Consider the following 21,623-nt stretch of genomic DNA (forward strand, 5'->3'; position numbering starts at 1 on the left):
GAATCACAAAATCCACTTCCATTCTTTAAAAATTTATTATTTATTATTAAAAATCTCAAACAAACACAGACATATGGGGATACCAGCATTCCCCTCCTGGATACCAGGCAGCTTCAGCCCTGGCAGGCACGATAGAAGAAAATACTTGTTACACATCCTCGTCAACTCTCAGAGGGATCCTGAGCAGTAGATGGAGGAAACGCAGACGGAGTAAGCACAGGTAAAAGATCTCCCCAGGAGCTGACACGGGCACAACGATACAAATCCCTGTGGAAACGAGATGCTAGTGTGGGCTGCAGCTTCCTGCCACATCCCACTAATTTTGGTCACACCCCCCATACCTGCCGTGCCGGCGGGCTGTGATCACAGCATGCTGCATGTGCCCATCTGGACAGCACAAGTGACAATGCACATGACGAGGCCGTTTAAGGACAGGCTGAGTGATACGGGGCCAGCGATTAGCCTCCTCTGGAGACCCCCGAGCAAGGATCACCATAGAGAACTTTTCTTCCTTTGGTTTCTTGTTCTAAGATAAGGAACATAGAGACTGTTTAGAAGAAAAAGATATGGGAAAAAAAGTTTGTAAAGTCCCTTCTTCCCCATTCCTGCAGTCCTTTTTTACAATGTATAAATCATATACATGTAGGCCCTAAAGTCTCCAGGCTATTCTACGAATTATCCAACTCCTCCTAACTCTGATTCTTTTTCTTCCTGTTTTTCCAGGATGTTTGCTTCCTGCTGCAATATCCCCAGGTACCTACCCAGCTGAAGGGGATGGGATGGTACGCCTGTGAGAAGCTACAGGCCAGGTTGGTCAACTGGGGACAAGGGAGTTCATGGGGACACTGTGAACACATAAAAAAATGAGGTAAGACAAAAGAGCCATCAATCACAAAACTTAAAAACTGAGAATAATAGAGTCAAAAGGGGCCAGGGAGAAGGGAGGACAGGAGCAGTGGGTAGGAAGAGCCAGGGGAATCATTAGGTAGGAACTGGATAGGAACACAAAGTAGTGGAGAGTGGCTTAGCTTTACCATCTTACATTTCCCGGCCACGCCTAAGTTCAGATCCGCGTGGTGGGACAGGCAGAAGTAATACTCACCGGGGCAAAGACAAAACCAGGTCGAGGGTCCAAAGGTGACTTCTCTTTTCCCTGAAATCAAAGGAAATAAAAGAAATAAAGCTGGGCCAAGGGTCTATTTTCATAATTCAATCTCTGCACTCAGTAAACTGAGGACTCCTTTAACACTCAATTCTAATAACGATTGACTATGTCCTTTGAGTTAAGCTGGCTGCATCTTTAATACTCCAAACAAAGAACTTTCTCTTTGTTGCAGGAGAAAGGCAAGAACTTGGCACATAGTACGGTGCTCTCCCTTGTCAGCAACCTCCACTCTCAAAAAAATCCCACTCCAGGACAATTAAATTTATGATTATACACTGGCTCATACTCTCCCCCAGTGACAAGGTTCTTAGCTCAGCAATGCCCTAGATTAGGAGTCCGCAAAGTTTCTTTTAAAGGGCCAGAGAGTACGCAAAATCTATCTCTGTCCCAACTACTCAATTCTGCTGTTTGTAGAGTGAAAGCAGTCACAGACAACACAAGCACAAATAAGCATGGCTTATATAAAAACAGGTGGCAGGTCGGATTTGATCCACAGGCTCTCATTTGCCAACCACTGCTCTGTATCATAATGACTTTATATGCCCAGTTTCCTCAGAGTCACCCTTGTCAATATATGACAGTCTCTTTCGTTTTCAAGAGAGTAACAGTAATTGGTGACATATGGGTGGGGGAGTGAGGGAAGAAGAAGCCTTACCTTAAGGACCAGATCCCTGGCATCCATGAGAAGGCTGTGCCCAGCTTTTGTTCCATTCTCCACCAGTACCTGTTCACAAAAGGGGAAAATATGCAGAAGACTTGAATTACATGAAAGTATAAATGTCAGTAGCTGTGTAAGAGCAATCATAGAGGGAGAAGAAGTCCTAAAAAGAAATAGGCATTACATAATCAGGATGGAGACCCTCAAAGAGGGATAAAGAAACCCATGAAGGAGAAAAATGGTAAAGAATAAAGACAATGAGAGGAGCAAAGGCATGAAATCCATGAAGCTGCTTCAAGACTTAAGGAGAACAAGGAATTTTAACTCACCAGGAAACGACCTGTCTTACGCCATAAGGTTTGAACTACCTCATTGCGGTCAGCCTTGCTGGGCAGTTCACTTAAGGAAAAAGCTGACACTACTACATCAAACTGCACCTGAGGACCAAGACAAGGAACATGACAGACTCAACATCTCTATATCCCAAGAATACAACAAAGTCCTAGCCACTAAATTTCTTTTATCTTCTAACACTCAGTGCTGGGCTGCAAAGCTCAAGCCATAGTTTTCCATCTGCCACATTCCACATTTAGAATATTCTAAACACTGCCACTTGCCTTGGGTGATACAGGTAGAAACTGTCTGAAAAAGACGCCTGGAATATAAGGCTCCCCAGATTCTGAACCACCTGTGGACAAAAGAAGAGGCAACTGTGAGTGTGTAGGAAGTTAGGTATAAACTGAAGAGATATCCAGATAAGAAACATGGCCCCAAGAATAGGTAAAGTGTATATCAAAAAGGGCAGGGATGAGCCAGGTATGGCGGTGCGTGCCTGTAATCCCAGCTACCCTAGAGGCTGAAGTGGGAGGATGGCTTGAGGCCAGGAGTTTGAGACCAGCCTGGGTAACATATGGAGACCCTACCTCTAATTAAAAAAAAAAAAAAAGTGAAAAAAAAAAAAAAAAGGGCAGGGAGAATATTAGGCCTCCTGTCCTTTGATTCTTACCCAACCCATCCTCAGTCCAGCAGAAACCTCTAATACCACCCTTTGCTTGACTATAACTTTAAAAGTAAACCAGATTCATCTTAATTTTTACCCTCTTCTCTACTTCCCAGTAAAACACTTTTACTAGTACCCCTTTGCTTTCTTAACTCCCTCAACTTTGGAAGTGCTCTTGCACTCACCTTTCAGTAGTTTTTCTGCCAAAACCAACATGGCAGCTGATCTGTCCACACACATATATTCACGTAGGCTCTGGCCCCAAATACTGTGAGCAGCCCTAAGATGGCAAAATTATTATAAATCACCAATTCCCATGACCAAGAGTCATCTCTACAAGAGGCCCATTTACACCCAACCCCACCCCTGCGAAAAGAGAGTGTTATGTTAAAATAGTTGTATAGTTAGTAATAAAATAACTAATAGTGTTATTTTCTTGTTTTATTTACAACTCCTAAAAAAAAAAAGGTAGACTCAGCTGGGCACAGTGGCTCATGCTTGTAATCCCAGCACTTTGGGAGGCCAAGGTGGGCGGATCACAAGGTCAGGAGTTAGAGACCAACCTGACCAATATGGTAAAACCCCATCTCTACTAAAAATACAAAAATTAGCTGGGTGTGGTGGCGTGCACCTGTAGTCCCAGCTACTCGGGAGGGTGAGGCAGGAGAATCGCTTGAACCCAGGAGTGGAGGCTGCAGTGAGCCGAGATTGTGCCACTGCACTCCAGCCTGGGCGACAGAGTGAGACACCGTCTCAAAAAATAAAAAAAAAAGGTAGACTCAAAATACTATTTGTAGGCAAAAAAACTTTGATTGATAATTCCTTTTCTTTTTAATTTTTCTAAACATGTGCCTTTTTTTACTTGACATTTCTTTAAGTTCTGGCCCCAATCCATATACCTACTTCTGCCTTGCCTAATCTGATGGAAGAAACATTATAGATTCCCAACTTGCCTATTCTCCCTCTGGTTTTCCAGTCTGTTAATTTTGGAGTGGTGTAAGTATGGCTTTCTAGAGCTAAAATTGACCAAGATAGGGCTGAAGAAAGTTACTCACCAGGTGACAGAACCAGTACCTGAGCCAAAGTCCATCAAAGTTTGTGGCTGAAATGCTGGATTTCGAGCCCGGATCTGAAGAAATATACAACATCCCACAGTAGGGTAATTAGATACTTATTTAGGACCTTGATAAATGTGAATTAGGAGGCTATCACAGAGGATGTGAGATGTGAATGCCTTTTGAGATTCAATACAAATACCTTATGGGATAAGAATCTCCTAAAATAGTGATTCTAAACCTTTCTTGGGTCACAGAAAGCTTTCACAAGATAAAGAGAACGTCTTTATTTTGTGTTTTTTTTAAGAGATGAGGTCTCACTCTGTCACCAGGCTGGAGTACAGTGGAGATCACAGCTCACTGCAGCCTCAAACTGGCTCAAGCAATCCTCCTGCCTCAGCCTCCCAAACAGTTGGGACTGCAGGCAGGAGCCCACTATGTCCAGCGGAGATCCTCTTTAAAAAAAAAATGCATATGCAATGTCCCAAGAATCCCCATCCTAGAAAACTACTTTATGAATAGGGAACTGATGGTCAGAAAGTTCAGGTTGGAAGTTAAGGGGCTTTCACCTCATGGAATGCTCTGGAGACTGCTGCAAAGCCACCATCCAGTCTTGCTGCCATATACACCAGGCTCAGTCCCTCAGTGTAGCTGCCATTAAAATCACAGAGTCGTACATACTAGTAAATAACCTTAATCCCATAATTACCTTCTAGATTTAGAAAATGACATCTTGGAAAGGGCTCTTCCAGCTCAGGCCTTTCACTCCCCAATACAAAAGGGTCCTGGGGAGACTTACAAACACTAAATTTTCAAACTTCAGTGTTCGAAACTTTGTACTTTAGCTTTTTCAAATACTAAATTGATCCTTTTAAGGTCAGGTGATGTAAAAGAAAATACTAAATTGATTGTGTAATTGTACTCCCCCAACTCTCTTTCTAAAGTCTACCTTTTCTTTCTTGGGCACCTCTTCTAGGCCCCCTTACCTCAGTTCTTGCCAATGGTAGGTAGTTTTACGTAGTGCATGTAGCACTGCTCCACGAAGTTTCTCCTCTGTCTGAGACAAGTCTGTGGTGAGAACAAGGACTGGAAGTCAGGACCTAGGGAGAACAGGGCTCAGATCCAATATCTGAATATACTGCCCACCCAGTCCTCCCCGACTCCACCTAAGAAAAGCCTTAAAGCTCAAGAGAGACGACAAACCTAGAGAAAGTTTCAGGCAAGAATTAACAGTAACAACTACCACTAACAGATTGTATCAGATAGCATTTTGCTTATAAGAATGGTTTATTCAGCTTAACCAATCCTGTCCCACAGGTTTGTTTTACATTAAAGGAAAGTGTGATAAAAATTTAAAGCGTAAGCTGGGTGCAGTGGCTCACGCCTATAAGCTCAGCACTTTGGGAGGCTGAGGCAGGCGGATCACGAGGTCAGGAGTTCGAGAACAGCCTGACCAACATGGTAAAAACCTTTCTCTACGAAAAATACAAAAATTAGCCGGGCGTGGTGGCGTGCACCTGTATTCCCAGCTACTTGGGAAGCTGAGGCAGGAGAATCACTTGAAACTGGGAGGCAGAGGTTGTGGTGAGCTGAGATCGCACCACTGAACTATAGCCTGGGCAACAGAGCAAGACTCTGTCTCAAAAAAAAAAAATTTTTTTTTAAATGGTAGGCCAAGGACATTATTTTTTGGATTTCTTCACTTCTCCAAAATTTAAGGTTTTGATGATCTCCACTATTCCTATGGAGAGGAAAGAAATCTGAAAATCTACGTCTCATGACTGTTCAGTTCAGTACTATTTAGCAAGTATCTACTGATCACCTACTGTGAGCCAGGTACTGTGAGGTGTGCAGGGAATGCAAGATGAATAAATGGTAGTGTCAAGGAGCTCACCATCATGAAACTAACTTGATGAATTATATTTACCCTCTTATCCCAGAAGAGGGTTTCAGTACTGGGCAGGGACCATCCAGGGACTTTATTTTACCTGAATAAAAACTTAGAAGGTCCTAATCCAGTGGACTTGCAGAAAAAAATAAATATCTAGATTTTAACAGTATATTGGTAGCCAGGCGCGGTGGTTCATGCCTGTAATCCTAGCACTTTGGGAGGCCAAGGTGGGCGGATCACCTGAGGTCAGAAGTTCGAGACTAGCCTGGCCACCATGATGAAACCCCATCTCTACTAAAAATACAAGTAGCCGGGTGTGGTGGTGCACGCCTGTAATCCCAGCTACTGAAGAGGCTGAGGCAGGAAGATCACTTAAACCCGGGAGGCGGAGGTTGCAGTGAGCCGAGATCGAGCATTACACTTCAGCCTGGGTGACAGAGCAAGACTCTGTCTCAAAGCAAAAACAAAACAACAAAACAAACAAACAAACAAAAAACAGTATACTGGGACATTCTGACCTTTACCTAAGCAATCTCTAAAATAATCTACCTTCTTTTAGTAAGGCATCATTGTAACAACTGCTGCTCTGGTTAGAAAGTCAAATAAGAGACTTCAGTATCTGTTTGAGAGATTGTAGAATTATTTCTTACTTTTCATTTCTAACCGATATTTCAATCTCGCCCACTTTTTAATTATTCTTAAGTCCTACCTGGGTTTTCCAGGAATTTTTTCTCAAGATGCCTAGCCCGTCTTTGCAACTCCTCTGGCTCTACAGGCAAATGTCTGCTCCAGAGATAACTGGTCAGTGTTTGCACCTGATTCTCCATAGTGGGCCCAGCGCTCTCTATGGGCCAAAGATGAAAAGCGGAATCACTTGCATGTAGGTGCAGTCCCGTTTCTTCTCGCTTTCCCGCCGTTACTCACCAAGTAGCAATAACTGGGCACCGTTAGCCAGTGCCTGTGGCAGCCGCACGTGCGGCAGCTTTAGGATGCCAGGGTGCTGGCGATGAGGCCTCTTTTGCAGGAAACCGGACTTGTTATCTACCTGGGTCACTCCGGGTACTAAGGCGGCGAGCGCCTGCAGGCAGAGAAAGGTAGGTTGATTTCCTGGCAGAAAGGAAAGTTGCTGGCGCTCGCTAGGGCGGGGGCTGCCAGGAGCGCTCCTCCTCTGCGCGGAGATGTCTCTGCAGATCCAGAGTCTCTCCGACAGCAGGGAATGTAGGCACTCACCCGGGCCTGGGGAGCTACTCCAAGGCCAGGGCACCATCTTCCTAATGTCAGCAGACACTTCAGTGCCGCCGCCATGGCTCCGGAGGCGAACCGGAAACGGAAATATAGGTGCCTGTGACCCTCAGTCCCAACGCCGCAAGGAGCAGCCTTCGCAGAACTTCTCCCGACAGTTTCAGCCAACGAGAAGAGCGAGTGTTTGCCAGCAGCCAATAAGCAATGGTTATACAAATAATCCTTGAGGCAGAAACCGTGTTTGGGCCGACTTGAAGGCTGCGTTGGGCCTGGTCACCGGCCCCAGACATCAACAGGGCGGGGCAGGGTGGGGCGGGGCGGGACGGGACGGGACGGGACGGGGGCGGGATGGAGTTGGGTGTGAGCGCGCCAGCAAAGACTGTTTCTGGGAGTATGACTTCCTGTGTTCTTTGCATTCCTCCGCGGAGAACTCTGAGTCTTGGGTTGTTTCCCTGTGTGAAAAAGGGAGACTGCAGTAACGGAAAGAAGAGAAAAATCAGATTTAAGCGACTGAAGATAACAGAAATGAATAGTTAAATGATTATTGAATAGTTAATAGTTTGATAAATATTAAACCTAGTTAATAGGTTTATTTATTTATTTTTTTACATTTGTTAATTTCTCTTCAAATGAGACCAGTCTTCTTAGTAAGCTAACATAACACTTACTGAGAACACCTATGTGCTAGGTACTTCAGGGAAAAGGACTGATCCCCACTTCACAGAAAACATGGTTCTGACGGGGACCCTCCTGTGTCTGCTGCTACGTCAGACTGTTTCCCCCAGGCCCAGGACTTAGATAGTAGCCGTCTGATTACCTGAGGTGCAGAATCTCAGGTGGGTCCAGCCACTATTGTGACGTGATAATATAGCATAGGGGAATGGTCTCCAGAGTCTGCAAGCTCATCAACACCTTCATTCACTGGAGCATCAGAAGGATAAATGGCATATGCAAGGCGATATCTACTTTCGGGACCTGACAGTGGGCAACAGCTACCTCAGTCTCCGAACACTTGAGCTCACCCAGTGTGTGATTTCTGTGGGCTCCTGGCCCCCTAATTTCCGTTACAGGTTTAGGATGTTCTCCCAGCACATCCACTTGACCTGTGTGTGGAACCAGCCAGTTCATCTGGAGGGCTAGACTCCTGGGTCATCAGGCCCTACCACAGGTGGTCCAGGCATCTCAGGCCCCAGCGCCCTAATTGGACTTCCCTTCTGTGGTTCTCTACCTTATTCGACTTCTTCCCCAAATCTGCAGACCTCACCGACTGCAGCCTGCCAGCTCTCTCAGGGCTCCTCATCTCGGGGTGAGGTGGGGTGAGGAGACATGGGTGGACAAGGGGAGAAGGGCCGCTCTGCCTCTTCCATGCGGAACCGCCCTTCCTGTAGATGAATGCATGGACCACTGACACATCCTAGGCTGACACTTGCCTCTTTTCCAGCTTTTCCTCAGTCCTCCTTTTACCTGGGAATCTTTCCTGGGTGCTCAAAAGGGTCACCACAGTGACCTCTACCCCTCCAGTGAGAATGCTCACATTCAGAGTCGTGATTCTGTGTGTGCCCTGGGCTGAGGACTCTGCCCTAGAGATATCTGAGGAGTGGAACCATTAAATTGATACCTGTTGATATCTCTCCAGACTATTAAGTCCACAACCCAGGCCGTCTCAAAGGTTCTTACTCCTGAAGTCATCCCTCATTTTTTGTGCTAGTCTTGCCCAAATGCCAGGGTGCTGGCGATGGGGCCTATTCTTGCCCAAATGCAAAGATAATTCTGAAGATTGGGCCATACTAGATGTGTGTGTTGGAAGATCTGCCAAGATTCTACTGTCAGCTAGTCAGAGCTCTTGAGTAAATCCCTCAGCATCTTGTCCTTAGAATTCTATTCATATAGCTGAGATCATGTCATGGCTCCAAAAGCCACCATCCAAATTATGGGCATTTGCTGCCCATAAAGCTTTGTGAAATGATTCCTTGTAGGAAATTTATCCAAAGGAATCACCAGATCTCACGTACCTTCATAGTAGTTCAACTCCAACGCATAAGGCACCACGCCTATGTAGGGGCTTCACACAATGTTTGTGCTCCACACAATGTTTGCACTCCACACAATGTTTGCGCTCCAGGATAAGAGAAGGAGAGAAGGGAGAAAGGGATGCAACTTTCACCTCACTGGGAGTGAATGAATGGCCTCTTCAAACATGACTTGTCTGGGATTCTGAGTCATTCTAGTTCCCCTGCAACAGTAGGAGCCATCTTGACTTTATCTCTGAATCTCAGTGTCTGTCTTACTCTGTGCTTGGGTTTTAGTAGGTTATCAGTGTTTGCAGAAGTGACCCTGCCTGATTTGCTGTGGGCTGTGAAGCTAAGTGTCTACTCTTTTCCCTCCGTAGGCCACTGGGAGGACAGATGATGCTCAAGTTTCCCTTTTTCCTCTTGGTCTTATGTCACTTACTGCTTTCTTTTCTTTTTTTTCTAGCCTATTGTTTTCTTTTTAAGACAGGTGACATTCTGTCACCCAGGCTGGAGTGCAGTGGTGAGAACATGGCTCACTGCAGCCACACATCCTAGGTTCAAGCGATCTCCTACGTCAGCCTCCTGAATAGTGGGGATGACAGGTGTATGCTACTGTGTCTGGCTAATTTTTTATTTTTTTCGAGAGATGGGGTCTTTCCATGTTGCCCAGGCTGGTCTTGACCTCCTGAGCTCAAGCGATCCTCTGGCCTTGGCCTCCCAAAGTGTTGGGATTACAGGCGTAAGCCACCGCGCCTGCCTTATTCTATTGTTTCCTTTCTCTCCCACCCTCCCACTTCTTTTCTTCCTCCCTTCTTTTATTCCTTCCTTTTTTTCACAGCACAAGATATCTTCTAATGTAAATATTTGATTCTTTATGATTAATTAAAAAAAGACTGGGGTGCAAATCAGAATCAATCACATTTTTTTCTACTCCTTGGGGGCTCATTTGACTCTTGAATGGGAAAGAGGCAGATCCCAGGTGAAGCCTCAGTCTCTTGGCCTAAGGCAGGGAGAGGCATGAGTCAGATCAACATGATGATTCATCTGAGTCTCAACCATGAAGAAACTCACGGATTGTACAGGGTTTTCTGGTGCAGTCAGCTTCCTTGTGTTGTGACTTGGCTGATTAACTCATATTCAAGGCCAGAACTACTGTTGCTGTTGAGACTAATCCAATTACAAAGTATTCTGCTGCGGGGGAGGGATCTTCCAATTGGATCTGATCTCCTTTGGCAAAAATCTATGTTGAGGAAAGCAAGGAGGTTCTGGAGGGATTATAGATTTTGAAAACTCTGGCTCGGGCAGACCCAGCATGGCTTCCTACAGATATAGGATGGGGGATCACCACAGAGCAGTGTTAGTCTTGGCATGGGATGGCATGAAAGGATCGCTGATATCCTCAGAAGATGAATTGCGGTCACACAGGAGCTTCTTTGGAGGTGCATTGTGGACTCTTAACACATGGATAAAGTCTTAGAGGAAAATCCAAGGATTGGACACCCATTGGGGGTCTCGTATATCTCTCCTGAGGGACTGAGACCCTGAAATAGGGACCGGAATGGCCAGGGCAGTGAGAGAATGTAGAAGTCTTTCTATTCTCAGTTCATGTTTCTCAAGAAAATCTAAAATTTTCCCATTAAAATGTTCTGGGTTGGGGGCCTCCATTGTCTAACAACTAGGTCAATGGTTTCCAGTTCAGACTCGGGAGAGGAATCCCAAGAAGGAAACTCTGGCTTATCATCTACTTCTCCAAGCCTTCTAGAAATACCATTTCTAATGTACTGTCCTGCAACAGGGACCAATTCAAGACAGAACTTTCCAGAAGGATCTGTTTGTGTTTTTGAGAACCACTGGGAATGGCCAGCACAGCCACCTGGCCTAGGAGACTTGCTATTATACAGAAAATGAAGAAAAAATGTGAGAAGAAAGGGATGAAGAAAGAGAAGATAAAGAGGAAAGAAAGATATATAATGGGAAAAGACATTTATCCATGATAGGGAGTTTATTTTTCGTTCTTGAGTTGGTGGAATTCTTTACTGACCATGTTAGATGTGCCACACTTTGTGTTAAGGGCTAAAGCTAGGAGACGAGGAGACTGTGTTATGGGAAGTGGTATTTTTTTTCTTGTTCAAATCTTTTTCCAAATTTCTACTTTGAATTTGGTGGAGTTGTTTTTGTTCAAGCTCTGATAGTACTGTGGGCATCAGACATCTATGAAATCTTCTACAAGCCAGTTCAGCTTCCTCTCCCTCCTCCTTCTCCTCCTCCTCTTTCTTCTTCCTCTTCCTCTTCTTCTTCTTCTTTTTTTTTAAGACAGAGTTTCACTCTTGTTGCCCAGGCTGTAGTGCAATGGCATGATCTTGGCTCACTGCAACCTCTGCCTTCTGGGTTCAAGCGATTCTCCTGCCTCAGCCTCCTGAGTAGCTGGGTTTACAGGCGTGCGCCACTATACCCAGCTAATTTTTTTTTTGTATTTTTAGTAGAGATGTGGTTTTTCTATGTTGGCCAGGCTGGTCTCGAACTCCTGACCTCAGGCGATCCACCTGCCTCGGCTTCTTAAAGTGCTAGGATTACAGGTGTGAGCCACCATGCCTGGCCTCTTTCTTCTTTTTAATCGTACTCCAGCACGCCAAAGAGCCATGTTGTATAAAGGGGGGCCTAAAACCCATAACAAGTAGAGCAAGGGAGGGCCATTTCAAGGAGGAATCCAGCTTCTTTTTTGTTTTTAGCAACACCCCTGTTTCTCTCTTCATACAAACATTCTACATCTCATCACACCTCTATGCTGGAAACTTGAGTCTTTGGATTTCTTGCTGTTCAAAATTCTGCAGTGAATTAAAGCAGTCTGTTCAGTTCCTCCTGAAGTGATTCCACTGCTCCATGTGCATTGGATTTATCTTCTCTAGATTTTAATCTTGACCTGATTAATGCCTCCATTCCATGTCAACTAACATAAACCTAAAAAAAACACACAGATCTTTATGTAAAATCTGTAAAAGAATGAATATCTACTTTGCCCTCCTTCCACAGGGAACCCGGCCCACGTGGGCCCTGGGGCCACAGAATGCTGGCAACTGCTGTTCAAGGACCAGCATGAGGGGGCCAGGGCCAGGGTGCTGCTTTTGGGAATGCTGTACACTTCAGCCCTTGTGGCTTTTGTGTTGTATAAGTGTTGCAGATGCAGAGATGGCTGGGGGTGGGGGTGCCCTGAGTCTGCATCTCTCATGGGGGCACCATAGTACTGAGAGCAAGATACAGTTTCCACTGTCTGTAAAATGAAGATAATAGTTGATTGGCCTCCAACATTATAGAGTAATTTTAAGGATTCAGCGAGGTAAGGCTGAATGTGAAAGGCACGTGGTAAACTGTAAATGAATAATGACCATCACATTTAATTTTCCTACAATCTAATAAAGAGTAGCCACTTGCTTGAGGTCACCCAGAGCAGCAACTGGTGGAGCTGGACACTCAGCTAGTGTTCATACTACTAAAGTGGGGCCAACTGTGGCACAAGGGGTTGATTGCTGCAACCATAGTGTTTCTAGAGTTCAAGACATCAAGTGGTCTCATGTTCTCCTAGGGAGAGAGGCCCTTAAATATGAGTTGACGGTACATTTTGGAAAGTAAACTTTCCAGGACAGTATCTTCAGCCCTGACCCTATTATTTATTTGCATTAGAAAATAGAACCGATTGAACCAATTTTGATGTATGAAACTAGAAGAGATAGCTAATAATGATCCCAGGTAGACATGACAGGCTAGGATGAGTGACTGGATTTAATAATGAAATTTAACAAGGATAGTTTAGTAAATTCTATCCTTTGGCGTGAATACAGTCTGGAAGAAGATATTTCTTAGCAGCAGCACTTATGAGAGAGACTTAGGCCTACCCGTTGACTAATAAGTTTATGGTGTGATGTGACAACCTACTTCCCAAATCAATGGTAGGAACAAGGTGTTGTGCTTTATCTACTGACCAGAACATTCCTGGAGAATTTTCGTCTCCCATAACTGCCTTAAGAGCACTATATGTTCAGTAAAGCAACCAGAGAAAACTATGCAGAATGAGCCCTGACTGAAAAGATCGAAGATATTAAACCAGAAAAAACGCAGGAAAGGGAGCAAGGGTATGCCCATTGTCTTCAAATTCCTGAGGAACTATCACATTGAAGAGCCATTATTTTGGAAGGCTCTAATCAGCGCTATGGAAAGAAGATACATGAAGGACAAATTCTGGCTTTGTATATGAACTGTCTAACAACCAGAGCTCAATCAAACGCGAGAGAGCTGCTCATTCCTGGAGGTGTTTCAGTAGACCGAATGACCATGTGTGGGACACGATGACATGTTGCTTCATGTGCTGGGTGAGGAACTAGACTAGAAGTAATTGTGATTCTCTGAGGTAAACTCCCAATAGCATTCTCTACCTTAAATGACACCCCTCTCTTTACTGGCTTTGGAGACTGAGGTGATGGGGCAGAACAATTTTGCTGCAGTATTGCCCTTTTTTTCTTCCACAACAGGGGAAAGATGAAGCTGCAGTTCTCCAAGAGGAGTCAGACAAGAAGCACCCATTGCAGTTGGAGCAACAGCTGATCCAGGCAGAGCAGCACCTGGACAATCTGGTGGCCCAACTGGACCCCCTTTTTGAGTGTGTGACTACTCTGGCTGGAGCCCCGTAAGAGCTTCTGAACATGCAGCTACAAACCGTGAAGCTGCTACAAGATAGCAAGCCAGATAAGGGTATGGTGGCTTCAGAACCAGAGGCCAGCATACCTTTTCCTGAGGACTTATGTATAAAGAAAGATGAGGAGGAGGCTGCTGATGGTCAGACCTGGGAGGAGCCCATAAACTGGAGCACAGAGACATGGAAACTAGCTACTTCCTGGCAGGTGGAACAGGTGCTAAGGAGAAGATGCAGCAAGGCTGTGGAAAAGGGCTCCAGTCACAGCCCCAGCTGGGAAGGAGGGACAACAACTGAGGGTTTAGTAAAACAGAGTCTGTTCTTTTTTTTTTTTTTTTAACTTCTGTTAATAGGGTACAAAGTTCAACAAAGTTTGTTCTTGATTTAAAAAAAAGAATGAATATCTAATGTATAAACAACTCCAACTTAGATTTCCAAAATCTTGCATTCATTCACATTTGTGCTTCTTTCTACACAGCTGTCATTTACATTCCTAGGCTTGTATTTCACTATGTAAAATGGGAATTTAATCTTTATAAATGAGGCATTTATGTACTGCGCACTCTATTCCTGAAACTGTGTTAGTCACAGGACATATTAAGATACATGAAACGTAGTCTTGGTCCTTAAGTAGCTTATGGAGAAGCAGAGCAACTAAATATGTGATAGAAGCAATAACACTTATATGAACATTGCTTTTTGGGAGCACAGAGATGGAGGAAGTTACTTTGCCCATTGGGTCTGGGAAGGTTTCTACAAGGAGGCTCCACCTGAGCAGGGTCATGAGGGTGAGCAAGGGTTTGCTGGGGCATTCGGGAAGGGATGGACAGTGCATGCAAAAAGATTGGTATGGGAAAATGTACAGAGATGGGGAAGTGTATCGAAGGTAGGGAAGGCGTGGGTGGTTAGAGGTGTTAAATCACTGGGTCAAGTTCTAGGTGAGAAACATTGGAATTAGACCCTTGAACTGTATGTAATCTTCCAATAAAATTAATTCACATATTTTTCACTGTATTTTTACATTCTTGTCATCTGAAAATGCAATGTTGTTGTTAATGCCCTTATATGAATATGGACACAAATATTGACCTGAACAGGACTGAAGTTAGAGCTAATAGGACTTAGCCATCTCATTCTGTGGAATTCCTTAAATTATTAAGCAAGTTTTAATTAATTAATTAATTAGTTTATTCATTCGTTCATTTATTTATTAGAGACAGGGTATCAGCCTGTTGCCCGGGCTGGAGTACAGTGGCACAAGCATAGTTCACTGCAGCCTTAACCTCCTGGGCACAAGTGATCCTCCTGCCTCAGCCTCCCAAGTAGCTGGGACTATAGGAACATGCCTCCATGCCAGGATAATTTTTTAATTTTTTGTAAAAATGGGGTCTTGCTTTGTTGCCAGGTGTGTCTCAAACTCCTGGCCTTGAGTTATCCTCCTGCCTTAGTCTCTCAAAGTGCTGGGATTACAGGCGTGAGCCACCATGCCTGGCTGCAAGTTTGAAAATATATGTTGTGTGGGATGCAGTTTTATAGGTGATGAGGATGTAAACAGGACTGAGGTGTAGTGTAGTCCCTCTGTGATGCATATAGTCTCAATGGGTAGAACGAGCTGTACTCAAGTGTTTATAACATGAGGCTAAACTCACATATTACAGTCACAGCAGATATATCTGGCTCAAGACCTATTCTGATTGGCCTATGCAGTGTTTTTTGTTTGTTTGCTTTTATTTATTTATTTTTTAAATAATTTTTGGATGTGGTGGCAACCTTTCCAAATGGAGATTTTCACATAAAGAATTTGGATTCCTGGCCGGGTGTGGTGGCTCACGCCTGTAATCCCAGCACTTTGGGAGGCCGAGGCGGGCAGATCACAAGGTCAGGAGATTGAGAACATCCTGGCTAACAGGTGAAACCCCATCTCTACTAAAAATACAAAAAATTAGCCGGGTGTGGTGGTGGGCGCACGTAGTCCCAACTAGTCGGGACGCTGAGGCAGGAGAATGGCGTGAACCTGGGAGGCGGAGCTTGCAGTGAGCCGAGATTGTGCCACTGCACTCCAGCCTGGGGGACAGAGCGAGACTCTATCTCAAAGAAAAAAACCGAAAAACCAAAAAACCAAAAAATTTGGATTCCTGACTTGCCTTAAAATAGCTAAAAATGTGGCCATACTGGGCCACCATTAGCTCAATGTGATGATCAACTAAAGCTGAATAGCAGTTACTTCTTAAGTTGTGTCTTCTTCTTCTTCTTCTTCTTTTTTTTTTCTTTTGAGACAGAGTTCCACTCTGCTGCCCAGGCTAGAGTGTAGTGGTGCAATCTCAGCTTACTGCAACCTCCACCTCCCAGGCTCAAGTGATCTTCCCAGCTCAGCCTCCCTAGTAGCTGGGACTACAGGCATGTAGTGTGGTGGCACCCGACTAGTAATTTTTTTGTAGATATGGGGTTTTGCCATATTGCACAGCTGGTCTCAAACCCCTGGGCTCAAGCAATCTGCCCACCTTGGCCTCCCAAAGTGCTGGGATTACAGGTGTGAGCAACGACACCTGGCCAGTCATGTCTTCTTAAGTAGCAGCCACTGCTGCTTTTAAGACAAAAGCTCAGGGGTCTCCACTGACTCCACTCCTCTCTTCTGTCCGTTCAGTCAGTGACAACACCTACCTGGCTCCTGGAGACATTTCTGTTTATGACGCGTCAGATTTTTTGTTGTTGTTGTTGTTGTTTTGAGACGGAGTCTTGCTCTGTCACCCAGGCTGGAGTGCAGTGGCGCGATCTTGGCTCACTGCAAGCTCTGCCTCCCAGGTTCACGCCAGTCTCCTGCCTCAGCCTCCTGAGTAGCTGGGACTACAGGTGCCCGCTACCATGCCTAGCTAATTTTTTTGTTTTTTTAGTAGAGACGGGGTATCACCATGTTAGCCAGGATGGTCTCTATCTCCTGACCTCGGCCTCACAAAGTGCTGGGATTATAGGCGTGAGCCACCGCACCCGGCCAGATGCATTAGATTTTTATCGTAGCATCCTGAGAAATGACTCAGATAATACTCTCCCTGATCCTTGACCATTCTTCTTTGAATTGTGTTCAAAGCACACCTCCAAACAGATTTTTTGATTGTTCCTTTTTTTTTTTTTTTGAGACAGGGTCTTGCTGTGTCACCCAGGCTGGAATGCAGTGGCATGATTATGGTTCACTGTAGACTCAACCTCCTGGGCTCAAGCAATCCTCTCCTCTCAGCCTCCTGAGTAGCTGGGACTATAGGTGCATGCCACCATGCATGGCTAATTTACAGTTTTTATTTTTGTAGAGACAGGATCTTGCTATATTGCCCAGGCTCATCTTGAACTTCTGGGCTCAAGTGATCCTCCCACCGTGGCCTCCCAAAGTGTTGGGATTACAGGTGTGAGCCACTTTGCCTGGCTGATTGTTTCTTTTATAGGTCCCTCTGCATATATTTAACTGCCCTCCACTGCCTCAAAATTAAATCCAAATGGTAGGAAAGATCTTGGGCTAAGGACCTGTTTGTTTAAATCAGGAATCAATATAAACACAGGAATCAATATAAACTCATGCTGAAAACCCAGGAGAGTACCCTGGGTTTTCAGCATGAGTTTGTCTTTAATATCAAAAGGCTGCTAAATGTGGGCTTGTTCTATTATTTCATTAGCTTAAGCACCAAATCAGTGTCACAGCAGCCACTAAATTATTAGATAATGTCATTACACCATTATTTATAATCAAGGGACATGGTAAGATATAGTCCCAGGAAAAGATCTTCTGCATTATGGTAAAAACAACTGTTGAGGACATTGGCCACAGGGTTGCTCAAAGCCACCTTGATGTCTGCCACTTGAAATTTCTTCAGTTGTGAAGTACCCTTGCAGTATCTGCCCTTAACCTGCAGGTACCAGCGGTCAATACCTTCTTTCACACAGCTTTCCCTAATGCAGTGGCTATCTATGGGAATGACAAATACATACTACTTGCGGGTACCATATGAAGGCTTTTCATAAAACATGGTACAGGTTAATGTAATTGCAATGAATGGAGGGAGCTAACTAACCTTAGCTCAAAAGACATTTGGAAGCTAGGCATGGTGGTACACACCTTTAGTCCCAGCTACGCAAGAGGCTGACACGGGAAAATCAATTGAGCTCAGGAGTTTGAGTCCAAGCTGGGCAACATAATGAGACCCCATGTCTTTAAAAAAAAAAAAGACACCTGGTGTACTGACTTCTCCCTAGTCTCTTGGGTTCAGCAAGGTGATCCTGGACCTTCCTTATTGTATGGGGCCTTTTGCATATCTTCCCTGAAGGTATCAAATGAAAGCATATCTTGGCCTGTTTTTTTTTTGATGATGTTTCAGGAATTAAATAGGAAAGTTGACAGTAAGGGATGGGTCTGAAGATAAAGAGTCAGGCAATGTGGAGCAGCATGAGCTAAGGCTGATGCAGATATCAGGACCTTCCATGCCAGCCAGGCCCGGGAACAGCAACTGAGGAACTTGGACATAATTTACAGGCCTGGACCATGACTATCAGGAAGGGCCAAGTGCAAACTAGCATAGCTAAGCCAAGGCAGATTTAATATTCCAGGATGGAGCTGAGTAAAATCAAGAGGTGAATGTAAAAATGCAACATTATTAATTATAGGGAAATCTGGATACAGGGATGTAGGCTAATCATTATGGGGCTGGAGAGAGGTGATTGGCCTGGTGAAAATGTTGCTTTTATATGTTTTATTGTCTTGTAAACAATTTAAGTGAGTGAATGGATATGGCAGACAATGGAAGAGTTTGTAAGTTCCCTCCTACTTTTTCAAAAATACTTCAGGTACTCGAGCCATCACTAGGTTAAGAATTCCTCTTGACCTTGTAAAATCAAGCATGTAAAAGTTAACCTTTGATTACATCTCAGTGTGAATAGTTAGATGTAGAGTTCAGTGGCTAATTGGTGTGATCTGAGTGGAAAGAAGTACCTTGTGGGGGGCCAGGTTGGATGTGAGGGACATTAGACAAAAAAACAAGGGAAAATTGTAGAACTGGATGTCTGAAGAGATAGGGGAAAGAATTCCGTAGTTCATGACATCTTAATGGGATCACATCACCTTTCCAAAGCTACAGACTTTTCATAATATTGTAGTAAGCACCACAAGTCAGAACTGGGGATATCTGCATCAGGCTGCTTATTATAACATCAGAGATTTATTTAAACCGTGTTTATTGAAAGACTTCTTTCTGGATGCGCCTAGGTCTTTTCAGAGTAGCAGCAGCTGGGCCGGGGTGATAAAGGGGAAGCATCCTCTGTTTGGTTATTGACAAGAAAGAATATGTTCCAGGAGGGACTTTTACTCTCCTTTGATTACCCACACTCCCTTCAAAGACAAGGAGCTTAGAATCCCTCATGGACTCTCACTGCCCTGAGTCTGGCTGCTGTGAAGACGACTTATCAGACATTCCTTTGGGGCAGCAGGATCAGGATAATGGGCAGAGGGGAAAGGAGAGTCCTGGTTCTCCCTGCTTTTCCCTTCCAATCAGTGTTAGTTGTCTTTCTGTTGCCCACTAACAGGCAAATGACCTGACTCCACTCCTGCCAAATGAGGCTCTACCTCAATCTAGTGTCAATTCAACTCTCAAACAATGCTGACATGGACTCTCTTCTGGAAATAAGGCATTAATGTCTTCAACACCACCTTCTACCAAAGAACACAGATAGTCTGATTCTATCTGGGCCACAAAGCGGTCCTTTCCTCCTCATCTTAGATGCTTCTGAGGAAAGACTACAGGAAGGTATTTGAGGTTATCACTTACTGAGCAGGTCACCCCTGCCCTGAGCACAGGGCAGGTGGGGTGGGTCGGTGGCTGGGCCTCATTGAGGAAGGCTGTTGCATAGGAGGCCTTGTTAGAGATGTCCTGGGGATCTCTTTGCCAGTTTTATGTAATTCAAAAGGTAATGGAAAGGAACTCACTTTGCTGTGTTACAGGAACATTTTGTGTGTGTTATGCCATTTAGGTTTCAAAAAACTCTGTGAATGCTCACTTATCTCTGTGTATCATATTTGCCTGTAAGCTTCCAGTCCTCTAATTAGAGAGGGCTCAAGGGCACAAATTGTCCCTATTCAGATTTGTATCCCCAGTGCCTAGAGGAAAGCCAGGCATATTGTTAAACTTGGAATATGTATGTTGTATAAATAAATAGTTGAACATTGTTAGAATCCCTTAAAAGTAAACGAAGATTGGCCAGGCACAGTGGCTCAAGTAATCACAGCACTTTGGGAGGCCAAGGTGGGGCAGGGTTAGGGGTGGCTTGGGGCCAGGAGTTTGAGACCAGCTTGGGCAACATAGCCAAACCTGATCTCTTAAAAAAAAAAAAGAGGAAGCCTTAGGATATCAAATATATACTGTTGGGATGTGAGGATATGGCTAACATACAATTTGAACTATTCCTATTTCATCACATAACGACACAGTAATGGAAATGTAATTTTACATAGATTTTCATCTTACTTTTAGACCAGTTTTTTTTTTTTTTAGTGATTTTGTGGTTTTGAAATTTCTAGAGATACTTTTGATAACTATAATAAGTGGAGAGGAGATCAGTGCTAGTATTTAATGGATAGGGAACAAGTGTGCTCAGAATATAGCAAAGTAAAATAAAGAATTAGTGCATGGCCTACACAATTTATCACTGTTTTCTTGGCTGCTGATGTAGGTAAGAAAACAGCTTAGAATTATCTGAGCTTCTACCCTAACTCCTTTTATTTTGCATGGTTTTAAAATGCAAAGAGTTTGCTGGGAATGTAACTATCATGTAAATTGAGGAAAATCATACCTCTGTCTAGGCCTTTGCAAGCTCTTTTATAGACTGGGGGTGGCTAGCAAGCAAAGGTCACAAAACAGATTTCATCTCCTTCCTTTTTACCAAGTCCTGCTTTGGTTGACTTGAGATAGGTTAGTCATTGGCATTTATTTATTTATTTATTTATTTATTTATTTATTTATTTAGAGATGGAGTCTTATTCTGTTGCCAGGCTGGAGTGCAGTGGTGCCATCTCGGCTTATTGCAACCTCCACCTCCCAGGATCAAGTGGTTCTCCTGCCTCAGCCTCCTGAGTAGCTGGGATTAAAGGCGCACACCACCACGCCCAGTTAATTTTTGTATTTTTAGTAGAGACGGGCTTTCACCCTGCTGGCCAAGATGGTCTTGATCTCTTGAACCCGTGATCCACCTGTCTCGGCCTCCCAAAGTGGTGGGATTACAGGTGTGAGCCACCGCACCCGGCCATTGGCCCCTATTTATTGGGAACACTTACTAAATCTGAGACAAAGAAAACCACCTTTTTTTGTTTGTTTTTGAACTGGGCAGCCTCCTGAACCAGAGTGGGCGCAGAGAGACTCCCAGAGAATCACCTCCTGTTTTGTTTTTGTTTTTTTTTTGAGAAAGAGTCTTGCTCTGTCACCCAGGCTGGAGTGCAGTGGCATGATCTTGGCTCACTGCAACCTCCGCCTACCAGGTTCAAGTGATCTTCATGCCTCAGGCTCCCAGGTAGCTGGGACTACAGGCGCCCACCACCACACCCGGCTAGTTTTTGTATTTTTAGTAAAGATGGGGTTTTACTATGTTGGCCAGGGTGGTCTCAAACTCCTGACCTCAGGTGATCCTCCTGCCTCAGCCTCCCAGGGTGCTAGGATTACAGGCACAAGCCACCATGCCCTGCCGAAAATCACATTTTAACATGCTACTTTATTCAAGGAATCAGAGTGAAGAGAAAAAACAAGAATTACTTTTTTTGTTAACTCCATGAAAAATATGAGGAACTGTCCTAGTAAACAATTTTGTCATTTTCACAGTGATGAGTATATAGAGCCTGCCTGTTCGGCCTCTCTTTTGAACAGAATTGGATAAATACGACCAAATCTTTG

The 21,623-nt window shown here is 44.3% G+C and overlaps 2 protein-coding genes and 1 pseudogene across 3 annotated transcripts in view; 2 read left to right on the forward strand and 1 right to left on the reverse strand.

Moving 5' to 3' along the window:
- The window catches only part of RNASE1 (ribonuclease A family member 1, pancreatic), a 249,634-nt gene that overhangs the window by 28,343 nt on the left and 199,668 nt on the right, over positions 1 to 21,623 (forward strand). The window lies entirely within an intron of this gene.
- On the reverse strand, positions 22 to 7,315 carry METTL17 (methyltransferase like 17). Of its 2 annotated transcripts, XM_004054861.5 has the most exons (14): positions 7,000 to 7,315; positions 6,694 to 6,847; positions 6,479 to 6,613; positions 4,865 to 4,946; positions 4,448 to 4,529; positions 3,879 to 3,952; positions 3,009 to 3,103; positions 2,441 to 2,511; positions 2,153 to 2,260; positions 1,821 to 1,889; positions 1,103 to 1,153; positions 762 to 845; positions 342 to 526; positions 22 to 267 (listed from the first exon to the last, which is right to left on the reverse strand). In XM_004054861.5, the coding sequence occupies exons 1-14, from the start codon at positions 7,072 to 7,074 to the stop codon at positions 162 to 164; spliced, it is 1,371 nt and encodes a 456-aa protein (XP_004054909.3). In that variant the 5' UTR covers positions 7,075 to 7,315; the 3' UTR covers positions 22 to 161. The 2 variants fall into 2 exon arrangements, with proteins under 2 accessions (XP_004054909.3, XP_018865624.4); XM_019010079.4 differs by having other exon boundaries at positions 6,694 to 7,114.
- Positions 13,496 to 14,587, forward strand: LOC101131304 (coiled-coil domain-containing protein 107-like; annotated as a pseudogene).

This window comes from Gorilla gorilla, chromosome 15 (assembly GCF_029281585.2).
Source record: "Gorilla gorilla gorilla isolate KB3781 chromosome 15, NHGRI_mGorGor1-v2.1_pri, whole genome shotgun sequence".
Lineage (NCBI taxonomy): Eukaryota > Metazoa > Chordata > Mammalia > Primates > Hominidae > Gorilla > Gorilla gorilla.

Excerpts from the sequence above, each read along its gene's own strand:
- METTL17 (XM_019010079.4), bottom strand. The coding sequence starts at position 7,036 with ATGGTGCCCTGGCCTTGGAGTAGCTCCCCAGGCCCGGGTGAGTGCCTA. Across the intron at positions 4,947-6,478 it reads AAAATTCCTGGAAAACCCAG|ACTTGTCTCAGACAGAGGAG; the intron begins GTAGGACTTAAG and ends TTCTCACCACAG. Across the intron at positions 4,530-4,864 it reads TACCATTGGCAAGAACTGAG|CTACACTGAGGGACTGAGCC; the intron begins GTAAGGGGGCCT and ends TTTTAATGGCAG.